At 37.1% G+C, this 12,475-nt stretch overlaps 1 protein-coding gene across 1 annotated transcript in view; it reads left to right on the top strand.

Annotated features, from left to right (window-relative positions):
* LOC129765066 (uncharacterized) overlaps positions 1–12,475 on the top strand; it is a 137,662-nt gene that overhangs the window by 87,971 nt on the left and 37,216 nt on the right. Inside the window, exon 2 of the mRNA XM_055764903.1 lies at positions 5,495–5,724. Within this exon, the coding sequence (XP_055620878.1) occupies positions 5,495–5,724 (230 nt within the window). The remainder of the gene's footprint in view (positions 1–5,494; positions 5,725–12,475) is intronic.

The raw sequence follows: 12,475 nt of genomic DNA, 5'->3' as shown, positions 1-12,475 counted from the left end.
TCCGCATCAATTTTATTATTCTATGACTTTTATTATTTTTTGTTCAAAAATTACAACTTCTTAAGATTTAGAAAATTGTCCAAAAACTTAAATTAAGATTTCCGTTTCTATGTAAACGACACGGTTCCATTATATAGTGCAAATTAGATCATTATTTTTCCATTGAAAAATAAAAAAAAAAAGAAACTTAAGAAGACGAATTTCATGCAAACTCGACTTAGGAGTTGGCAGCACCATCTCAGGTAGCAGTGAAACGTTGTGGGTGTGGGTCATTTAAGCAACTTTGCATATTTGAAATATTCGAAAAAGAATTAGCCAAAATTTCTCCTAAATTTTTTTATATCTTGAAAATTTTATAACTCTAAAACTATGATACCTAAAAAATTCTGGTCAAAGAATGAAGTGTGGGAAATTGTTTAAAATTTCACAAAAAATAACGATATTTTTTGAAAAAACATTTTGTTGAAAAAGAAATCATTTTAAAAATAAAATTCATTTTTCTCAAAAACGTATTTTTTTTAAATTCCAAAAAAATATACATGACAATTTCCAACAAATCGTCTATACATTGGAAGTTGAGCACTTTTACAGCACACCAACAACCACTTTTCCATGTTCTCTTTGAAAAAAAATATAACTAATCCTAATTCTATTTGAAGTCATGATAGCAAAATAGTGTATTGGACAAAGTTTTAGATCTTAAAATATTTGTATGTTTTATAGTTTTCGGAATATAAGTCATTTTTGTATCAAGACTCCTAAAAAAATGGTTTGCTCGTATTATTTTTGTGTGTAAATTCTCACATTGACATGTTTTCGCCATGTTTCTAAATAGAAAAAAGTTCTTCTTCTTGAATTGCGTTAACGTTCCCTGTGGAACTTTTGCCGTCTCAACGTATGCATTAACTAGCGTCATTTATCAATACTTAGTTGAGATGTCTTAAGCCAAATAACACGCCTTGAATGCAGTGTCTTAGAATATCAACAAATATTCACGAGTAACGAATATGATTTTATTTCAGTGTAAATGACTTTTTGTCAGTTTGAAACACACTTCCCTCATTATATTGATGACAATAACAAACGCGTTCATTTTGTTCATATCGCTGATAGATGCTTGAACAAATTTGCTATAATGAATGAATGCGGCATTGGGTGGGGTTCATAACTTCGCTGTTATTTATACTTCAAATATCAAACGCCACAAATTGATATTCATCACATTCGAAATGATATTCGTTCTGGCAGTGAATTTTCCAAACACGGCAGCTGCAAAGCATCACGGGCTCAGAAACCTTTGGATAGAGACAAGCAAAAACCGCGTACGATCCCTAAACGCTGTATTTATTGTATTGCAAGCAGCAATACAATAAAAATTTGAACTAAATAAAAACCATCCGCATACAGCAGCCTCAGGTTAAAAGTAAACAACATCTGATATTCATTTAGCTAAAATGAGATTCAATTCTGACGTCTCGAATTATCAATATGAAAATGACACTGGATGAAAAAATAACCTTCAAATCATATTGAAGAACAAAAGTTCATTTGTTCATATTCACTGGTTGTCTGGATCTGTCATTTTGAGTTTCGTTTGGAGTATATAGGATTTTGATGCAACCTAGTCCGAAAATCTATGCATTTGAGCTTAGCGAAGACGATTTTTTTCAACACTGCTTGAATGTATTCCGAGGGGCAAGCTATAGAATACACGTGACCACAGTTCAGATGTTCGAACCCGAACACCCGGCATGATAATGTGAGACACTAACCACTCGGTCACGGGTGCACCAGAAAAAAGTTAGCAGAGCAATTAAATTGAGATAATTTATACATAAAAATGTTACAATTTGAACATTAATAGTAATGTTTCAGATCAAAACAAGAAAAAGTTGTTGTTCGAAAAACTTTTTCCATGCTAAAGTGTCCATTCCATCCTTTCACTAAAATTTTGTAGGTCTGATTGATTTTTTGTGAGATTTTTTTTTTAAATTGTGAGTTTTTTTTCCATTTTTCTTCGAGAAAATCTTAATTTAAAAACTATAAGATTTACAAAAAGTTGGTCAGAGAATGAATTGTACGAAATTATTCAGGATATTATTAAAAAATATCAAACAAATTTTTGAAAAAAAATTCACTGAAAAAAAATATTTTGAAAATTGGAATTTTTTTTCTCGAAAACATGTGTTTTTAAAATTCTAAGAAAAATAGATATGAATATCTCTTAGAATTTCTAACAATTCACCCATACATCGAAAGATGGGCACCTTTGCATGGAAAAAGTTTTCCGAACAATAGCTTTTCATGTTTTTCTTTGAAAAATTACTGTTAATATTTAACTTTTAATTTTTTATATATAAATTATCGCAACTCACATGCTTTGCTAACTTTTTTCGATTCAGAAACATATCAAGAACATGCCAAACGCGAGAATTTACACACAAAAATGTGACAAGTAAAATATTATGCTTTCAGAAGTCTTCATACAAAAATGTTTTATATTCCAAAAACTTTAAAAGACAGAAAGTTGACGTCTTGAACAAAAGTTCATATTTTAATAATATCTTAAACTTTGTCGAATACACTATATCGCTATCTTGACTTTGAACAATTAGTTGTAATTAGTTCCAGAACAGATTAGTTGTAATTTTTTCAAAGAGAACATGAAAAAGTGGTTGTTTAAAAACCTTTTCCCTGTAAAAGTGCCTATCTTCCGATGTGTGGACGACTTGTTAAAAATAGTAAAGGCTATTCATATTTTTTTTAGAATTTAAAAAAATACGTTTTTGAGAAAAATAAGTTCTAATCTAAACTAGATCTAAAACTTTTTTAAATAAATTTTCGAAATAATTTTTTACCGATTTTTATTTTCAAATAAATTTTGGTATTTTTTTCTAAAAAAAATTAGCAACTGTCTACATTTCATCCTTTGACCTGAATTTAGTAGGTATTAAGTAGGTATCAAAATAAAGAAAATTTTGTTGGCCCTTTTAAAAATGTAGTCTAATGCTTTTTTGAATATTTCAAGCAGGGCCCGAAATCTTCGAAGGTGAAAAATGAAGACCGACTCTACTCTCAGTAGTTTCGCTTCGACTAGAACTGCTTCGGCAGTCGCCGCCACCAAAAAGGAATTCACGAGCATTGACTAGCGAGGATAACTGATGAACTATTCTAGTCAATGGGTATTTTAATTGACGTGACGAATGAATACAAATCTGCCTCTTCATTCAACTGAATTCAATCCACATTTCTACCCCCCTAGGAACGAAATTGTTACCCGCGTACGCAATCTAATTTTTACGTCCATATAGAGAGGAACGAAAACTGGATTTCTGATGCAAAAAAGTAGTTACCTCATCAATGGACGGCTTATTGTCTACCCATCGTGAACTCAAACTAACGAACTTAGACAGTAATCAGGTATGCTATAAAGGTTAGCATATTAGTAAATAGCGTGCAAAATAGCGCACACACAGTGCACGCTATTTTATACGTGTGAGTAATTTTCGTGTACGATACAAAAAAATCTAGTTCACCTGTAGCGTATGTCAAACCACGTTGAACTCAAACATCGATGCATGCATACGGTATATATGGGAGAGAGAGAAACGAATTCGTTTTGGGAGAAGTCACTTCAAAATGCAATGAAGACAATTTGACTAGGAAGAATTAAATGATATAGTCGAGTCGGTAGAGGGAGATAGCGATTAAACGCCCGACTGACTGTTTAGTCGTTTTGGCGGAGAAACTGCGTGAAGAAGCCAAAAGTCATTTCCGACTGAATACGGATAAGTCAGTCAGATAGTCAGCTGACTATCCTCAGTTGACTATGACTATACCGAGCCCCGATTTCAAGAATGCAGAGTTGCTTAAAAGCTGACACCCACAACTGCTATCTGAGATGTGAAACATGCAGAAAAGATGCATTAGATTCGTCAGAAAGATGTTTTCAACTAGTTCTTACATCGAAAAATCGAAACATCGAAACAGCCCATCATGTTCCCAGGAACTTTATTGAACATAACCCCACATTTATAACTTTTCGAAGAAAGTGTTCTCGATTATTGGGCACGCTCTATAAAAAATGGTCTAAATGTGCAAAGTTTTAAAAAATCGTGCAGCCGCGTTAGCTAATCAAAACAATCATAAGCAACATTGAACTCTGATTGCCAAGTATTCTAATCAGTTGATCATTCATTCATGTTTGGTTCTGATACGATGATGAGTTTAGTACCGGAAGCAATACGTTTTCAATAACCTACCTATCTATTCAAGCAATACGTATGTGAATTTTACTGGAATCCTGTAATTTAAGTTTGTTCAAGAGTCATTCAGTGATATGTTTTAACACACATGGACAAGCTCCAGGTGATTCATATAGATTTTAATGTGGCTCCCGAGGGAGTCTTTTATATTTACCTCAACATACCATTTTCCCACCCACCTTCGTTTCTGGGATGAAATGTTTTGAATCAAAGCGTATATGTTTTCCTTTCAAGTGTGTTTCACCTGAACTCGGAACGTCATATTTTCTCATATTACTTCAATTCAATTCAATTTTATTATTTCCTCTCGCTTCGATGTTAGTGACAGCGTCACGTATTGGAAAATTGTAATGGAAGGAAAAAAAAGGCGGAATCCACTCTCGTAGATGTACGTGGAATTAAATGATTGCGCTGTCACAGAGCTCTAGCGTAAGATAATTGTATATGGGCTAGCCAAACAGCCAATCAGCGTCACTATTTATTTTTGTGCTAGCGCTCTCTCTCTGCTGGCGGCAATTCAAATATTATTTTTGAACAATTTTACGCTCCAAATGTGAGCACCGCTTTTGTTCTAGCGTTTTGTATTCGTTTTTTCATGTGGAACCGACCGGACGTCATCGACGGACAGACGACAGAAGTATCCGAGTCCTCGTTGTGATGTGGATATCAGCAAATATGATGATGCTGCTGCCTTTGCGTTGCCCTCAACGAAAATACCGCGCGCGCGATGTGTACTCGTACTGTATGTATGACGACGGTTGGGCAAGAAAGAGCTCATGACACATAATTTTACCCGTCGGAATTCCACCGGAAAAATAAACACACAAAGGCAAATATTTACCCAGCGAGGGAAAATCTCCGGAAGGGAGATGAAAAGTTTCACGATTATTCAATTTATTACGCTTTTCGGGGAGCCGTTTCGATCGCTTTCCATATTCTTCCCTTGCCTGCCTTGCCCGAAGCTAACAATCTAGGTTCAAATGGAACTTGAATGTTCTCGTAAATCCCTTTCGATTAATTTAGGTAATTAAGCGATTGCGAGGGAGCGGGATTTTTTATGGTCGATTATCTAATTTCGAGCCGTTTGATTTATTGTCAATTTTCCATTCAGGGTCCCCTTTTTGCAGCGATGCGGCCCACCCGTAAACAATCTCGGGTGGCTCGAGGTGGAACTAATTCACTAATTGATGGCGTTCCTTTCTGCTTTTTCCAATCCTTTCCATTTGTAGGCGGTAACACCGATAGCAGCAAGGACCATTGCAATAAAACTGTCGATATTTTCGAGGATGTTGCGTCGCCAGAGGTGACGAATCTCAACCGAAACAGGCCGCTTACGTGCTGGTATCGATTCCGCAGCTTCCGAGGGGCGCCACGAGACTCGGTTCTCAGGTTAAATTTCAAAAAGTTCAAAGTTGGACAGCTACAGAATGCGACCCACTGCGAAGGTGGCTATCTGCAGGTAAGTTTCAGAACTATGAAAACACACACACACGCACCGGATTCTGTTTTCGGATAATGGCACGCCATTGCGGGAGAGCACTTTTTACCGGTTCCCAACGATCCGAGCCAATATCCAACGCATGCGATTCGGTCCCGTTCTACCATTGTGGAAACGAAACAGTTTTCGCATCGTTGCTGTTAGACGTGCAATACTCTTTTCTGGGGCACAATCCCCATTCCCGTTCCGCGTCATTCATCAGGATGTAACTACGTGTAAAAATTTGTCACACAGATTTGTCACCGCCGCACGGTTCAGTCCACTGCCAGACTTCGTGTATTATTGGCACGGATCTTCATGCGAAGGCACTGAGATTTGGAACAAGAGATACACTTCCACCTCTGCTGCTGCTGCTGCTGATGCTGCTGTCCATGCTCGTAAAATAGATTTATGTGCAATGAACTGTAAATTATTTATTCGATCATGCAACTCATCACGACTGGGTTCGCATGCAGGATTATGTGCTCTTTTGGACTGTCCGTGTCAAAGAGCTGGTCGGTGGTGATTTCAAGGTGGAATGGAAACACGGGCGGGAAACAAATCGGTGCGATTTTTTTCTAGAATCTGTACGATCAAACGAGAAATTGCTTTTCTAAATCAATTTATTTTTTCGCTGTTACTGAAGGTGTGTACAATTTATGTGCTACTGTAAATCTATGATGGTTTATCGGAAGTTTTAATTCCGTTATTTATCATATTTTTTTGGCTATCAATCAGTTCACATTAGCTACTGATTAGTAGCAGAACAAAAAGGGGATAATTACGCTTTCAAATCCTCTTAATGAATGATTGTGGCAACTTAAAAAAAATGACAAAAAAATATTTTTTAAACGTTGTCCCGACTCAAATTGCAAAATTTTCAAATTGTTGTAACTGTAACATTGCGTGGTCACAATGGATTTGGAATATACAGGTAAACTTCGATATAACGTACCCTCGTTATAACGTACCCTCGATATAACGTCACTCGATATAACGTACATTTTACCTCGATATAACGTACACATGATCGAAGTCCAAAAAAAAATTTTTTTTTAATTTTTTTTTCTGAAAGAACAATAAATTATCTGTATTTTGATACTAAAGCTTGTGTTGTAACATTAATCAATCCCGAAATACTACTGTTTTGTGATTCCGGATTCTAAATGAATCAAACTTCAATCAACTGAACGAAGGGAAACATCATGAGAAAAGTTGGCTTCGTCTTCTTATTGATTTTATTCATCAACCTTACTCAAACAGCAACACAAAAAAGTAATATAAGCTACGTTTCAGAGTTCTTTATTATGCTTCGATATAACGTACATTTCGATACAACGTACAATTTTGAAATCAAAATGTACGTTATATCGAAGTTACCCTGTATAGTGTAAAGGATCACAGGCGCGTCTACTTTGGCAAACCAGCAAATGAGAAAAACGCAATCAAAGTTTTCTCGCATATTTGTCTACCAAAAGCTTTGAGCATTTCAATTGCTTAATACACCGGATTTTTTATAAGCACTATACTATTGTTTAATGCAATGTGATTAGATCCCCTCACTGAATCAATTACGCTTGATTACGGGTTTAACCATTCTTGGTAGGACTGTTATGCCAAGAATATCAACATGGGACAATTGAACTTGATGTTGTTTTTCGATATACAATATATTTTATGATGTTTTTCCGAAAGATTATGCATAGAAACATCGTTTTATGAAGAAATGAGTTTATACCTTCGCAGAATATAAAACACATTGTTATTAGACATTCGCTAAAAAGGTGTGCACGTGTTCTGGTAAACTTTTTCTTATTTGTTTAAGGATTAGTTCGTTCTTCCAAACCAGAAATGAGTGTAGTAGCCCTGCTGAAAGTGTGACATGAAATTCTTGTACTTGAACCGATTTATTCGATATGGATCTACAAAACTACATGGTGGGACAGTTGTGAATAGAATATCAACATGGGACAATGGAACTTGATGTTGTTTTTTTGAAAGCTGGGAACAAACTATATGTTTTTTTGTGTTTTCCGTAAGATTATGCATAAAGGCAACAAATTGTCCCGTTTTATGAAGAAAAGTGAAAATCGTCAAAAAGTAACATGGGACAACTATGCGTAGAACGGCAGTAAAGTGGTCACCTGTTTGGGGCAAAATGGTCACTCTCCCATATCACGCTAGAAGGGATAGATTTATGCATATTTTCTTGTCCAAATTTGTTTAAATCATTATTGAAATAGTAGGTACATGTATGAAATAAGCTAGGCTTATTCACCTATAACCGTAATTAAAATTTTCAAATACGTACAAAAACGTAGTAGGAAACTCATAAGGTTTTTTTTATAATAAGGCATATTTTTCCTGGGTCAAAACCACAAAAGGGACCTCTTTAGGAGCAGAAGGTGAAAAGGTATATTGGCTTTTGAACAGTGTCAGTAGTAATCCTCCACCTCTCCTTGCGGGGGACCATGTCAACAAGCCGCTGGAGTACTGGAAGCGCGTTATTTGATCGGACGAGTCCAAGTTCGAGCTGTTTAACAAGAAAAGGCGACTCCGAGTGTGATGAGAAAGCGACAATGGCCTCCAGGACCGGCATCTACAACTGACTATGAAGCACGGTGGTGATACTGAATAGAGATGTGCCATCCGCTCATGAGCTGTTCCGAAGAATCGACTCTTTGAAGTGAGTTGACGCGGAACAGCTCGCAAAAAAAATCAAACAGCTCTTCAGCTCACTTTGATGATGATGAAGGAGAGAAAAGAGCTGTAGAATTGAAGAGAGTGTGTGAGCTGTAAGATTCAAATGAACTGACCGTCTCTCGCTCTTCGTGTTAAGACATCAGTTTAGTTTCATTTGTCCCTCGTCTTTTCAACTGTTATATTCGCGTTGACGGCATTGAGCTTTGTTTACCAGTTTAGGGGGCGCCAAAAATAATAATTGGCTCTCAGGCAGAATGAACACGTTTTTAAAATTCAAATTATTAATGAAAATTAACTTCTGTGTATCAAATGAGTATTCTATTTCAATGAAAAACACTTTGTTTGCAGGCGGTGCAAAAATCTCATAAGATTTTTTTTTGAAGAAAACTTTCTATTGTAATGTAAAGCCTCAGTAAAAATGTCGGAAATGTTGTACTCGCCGAGTCTGTTGTAAATAATAGTCTGGAATACGTGTTTCAAGTAATTAATAATATGGTGTGAAAAATTTCATTTGAATTTCAACATTTTCGAACTGGCTTCGTGGCTATCGAGTTTGGGACCCAAATTGAAAGTCGGCACTGACAACTGAGCTGAAGAGCTGTTCATAAAGAACAGCTCATTTAGATGAGCTGATATGATCAGAGCTGTTCATCATGATGAGCTGATTTGCACACCTCTAATACTGAATAACAAAAGTGCTACGAATTTTATTTTGTAAGGCGTCCAAATTCAAAATTTCCAATCATATGGTGTTAAATGCCCCAGCAGAAGTATAATATGTTCATGAGTTGTTTCTCTCAGAGACTATACAGCTCAGAGAAACAGCTTGTATGAATGAGAGATTCCATCAATCTATTCCCTTCATGCCCACCAGCGAAGAGAAGAAACCGTTTCTCCGATAAGCGTGTTCTCCCAGCATTCATGCATTAATTCTCCAGTCCATGCTCTTGTTTTCCTGCATTCTCTGAGCACATAATATAGATGCCAGATGTGAAGACATGTTTTCGTTTTGAAGACAGTTCATTTTGTGAAAACATACTGAGGTCATTTCAAAGTATGTGAAAACAATTGCCAACCAACGAATCCGGCATGGCGAACCGTGATCCGCAAATGTCACAAACGAATCTTTTTTTTTCTTTTGTGTGAGTATACATATGTGACTTAGTATACAAGACCACCCTTAAGGTGGAAACAGAATGCCGCGTAGTGCGTTGCTTCTCATCAGCTGTCATTGCTTGCGTTTTGTACTAAAACATTCGCCCACGCAGTCTGTTGATTTGCAGTCACAATCTAGCATTCGCGTCACCACTTTTCATGTAAACAAAAACAAAATAAAATTCGTATGAAAATCTTGTCCTTGTTGTGTCCACGGATCAGTTGAATGTTTTTAAAAACAACATATTTACATATCCGCGCTGGCGGCATGGAGCTTCGTTTACTAGGGGGGCGTGAAAGAATAGCTGATTTTCAGTCGATGAACAAGTTTTCAAAATCAAGATTATGAATGAAAATTAGCTTTTCCATATCAAACTAGTATTCTATTTAAATGTAAAACATTTTTGTTTGTAGGTGGTGAAAAAGTCTCATACGAAAATTGTCTAATCTGATAGAGATTACACTAACGAGTTTGGGACCCAAATTATGGCCCTAATTTGAAGTTTCCACCAGACGTCGACACCATGCCATCGTCATCGCGAATTCGGCGCAAGCAGTTTAGAACAAATGTTAGCGTTTAGTACAACGATGCTAATGACGCAACGCATTATTGTGTTCGGCTGAATGGAAACACACATATTTAAAATGAAGTGTCAAAGCACAATTGTCGCAACGCGACGCATAGCGCGGCATTCTGGTCCCACCTTTAGTAACGAAACGCAGCGGACATTGCTCGCAGGGATAAGGCTTCACGCCTGTATGCCGCTTGAGATGCTGGACTAAAGAGTTTCTATTTGTGAAGCTTGATCCACATTGCTCACACTTGTGAGGAGCATAATTTATATGGGTCCGGGCGTGATTCCGTAAACCTGGTATGGTTTTGAACCTCTTTCCACAAACTTCACAAGCGTATGCCTGACCAGTCTTATGAAACAGTTTATGATCTTCCAGTTGGGCCAAACTAAAGAACACATCTTCACATTCATCACACTGATGAACTTGGGACAGATGATTGTTTCTCATGTGTTTTTTCAATGTTGCCACTGATTGGCAAACTTTTGAACAAAGGTCACACGTTCTCCTGGTGGCATCACGCGGTATCTTACCGCGTCCGTGGGGAATCGTCACAGAATCTAAATCTGTGATCGTTTCGTCACTATTTACAATCGGTACGTTTCCATCCGAGGCATTTCCGCTTTCTACTTCTTTTGCTGAATCGGAACTTGCAATAGAAGTGCTCTCTTCCGGTTTGGTTTGTTCCTCTTGGCTTATACTTTCCACCAGGAGTGGATCGTTTTCATCTTGAAGTTCTTGCTGCACCATGATCATCTTCCAAATTTTACGGTCGGATTCAACGCACAATTCGTGCAGTTTATAGGCCTCATCAACTTTTGCTTTGCACGATGGACATACCAGCACGGACATTCCGAACGATTCCTTGGCTCATGGATATCATCGCTGGTGAACACAGGTGCACATATCGCCCTGAGCATACTCTGAAGTGAGGGTATATCGGAACTTTTGCTCGTATACATATTCTCCGCCTCGCCATTCGTAGTATTCCGCATGCAGATTCGACACAATAGCGTCAAATCAGTTTCCAGTTGAAATTCCAGGTGGAAACTTGAATACCCAAATCAAAACATTAACATTTCTTTTTAAATTTCTTCTTCTTCTTCAATGGCACTAACGTTCCTAGAGGAACTTCGCCGTCTCAACGTAGTATTACTTGCGTCATTTTTTATTAGTACTTAGTTGAGATTTCTATGCCAAATAACACGCCTTGAATGCATTCTGAGTGGCAAGCTCTAGAATACGCGTGATCACAGTGCAAGTCGGAGGAAATTTCTTTGACGAAAAATTCCCCCGACCAGAACGGGAATCGAACCCGAACACCCGGCATGTTAGTTATGACGCTAACCACTCGGCCACGGGAGCACAAGGCTCCTTGATTTACAGCTGTCAACTGTTTCAAAAGTGCTTTTCTTATAGACAGGCTACGTTTAAAAGCCAGGCATCAAGCACAGACTAAATATACAGTGATTTGCCTCTAATTGAACATCTTGCCAAAAGCATCCAGTGACCGGAATAAATCGCAGCAGTAAACAACTGCAACAGAAACAACCACTTAGGAAAAGTGTGTTAGGCTAGAAATAATGTGACGCGGGAAAAATATGAAAAAAAGTCCCCATTTAGCGAGGATAAGGAATCGAGGCGGCCCAATCCGTCAAGATGAAGCAATCCGAGTCCACCATAATTTTATATATTCTTTTTTAAATTAAAAGTTAAATATGCTGAACCAGAAAACCTGTTTATTATATATTAGAACAAGAAATCAATCAGCAAATTCGACAAAATTGACAACAGAACCAATCCATTGAGGCGCGCGCAAAAAAAATTCAATTAATTTCAATTTTGCGAAACTTCTTTCACAAGATGTCACAAAACGCAAACGGTTACTAACAGCTATGCAGCTATGCTATGCTATACTTTCCATTTAGCTCACATCAAGAGCATTGGCATAATATCAGTGTCGACCCCTGCTTCCAAAAATAATTATTGTATAAAAAGAAAATAGCCAGAAATCCAACAAGAAAGTAATCCCATATTGTAAAACTGTGTGATATATCGAACATGATTTAGAAATATCGTGATGGTTTGCTCATTTTTGTTCATTATGATTACATTTGAAGACATTTATTCGTGCCATGCAGAGATATTTGAAAAAATCATCTGGTATCCCTCACATACAAGCAATTTCTCTCGTGAGAATGTTATCCGGCCGAAAGCGAGCAAATTGTCCCGATCGAGGGTATGCCATATTGCCCGATGGTAAGCTGATGCGGAAAATATCAAATTGAGAAGCAAATGAATC

Source organism: Toxorhynchites rutilus, chromosome 2, assembly GCF_029784135.1.
Source record: "Toxorhynchites rutilus septentrionalis strain SRP chromosome 2, ASM2978413v1, whole genome shotgun sequence".
Lineage (NCBI taxonomy): Eukaryota > Metazoa > Arthropoda > Insecta > Diptera > Culicidae > Toxorhynchites > Toxorhynchites rutilus.
Note: the sequence above shows the minus strand (reverse complement) of the source record. Positions and strands in the feature narration are given on the sequence as shown.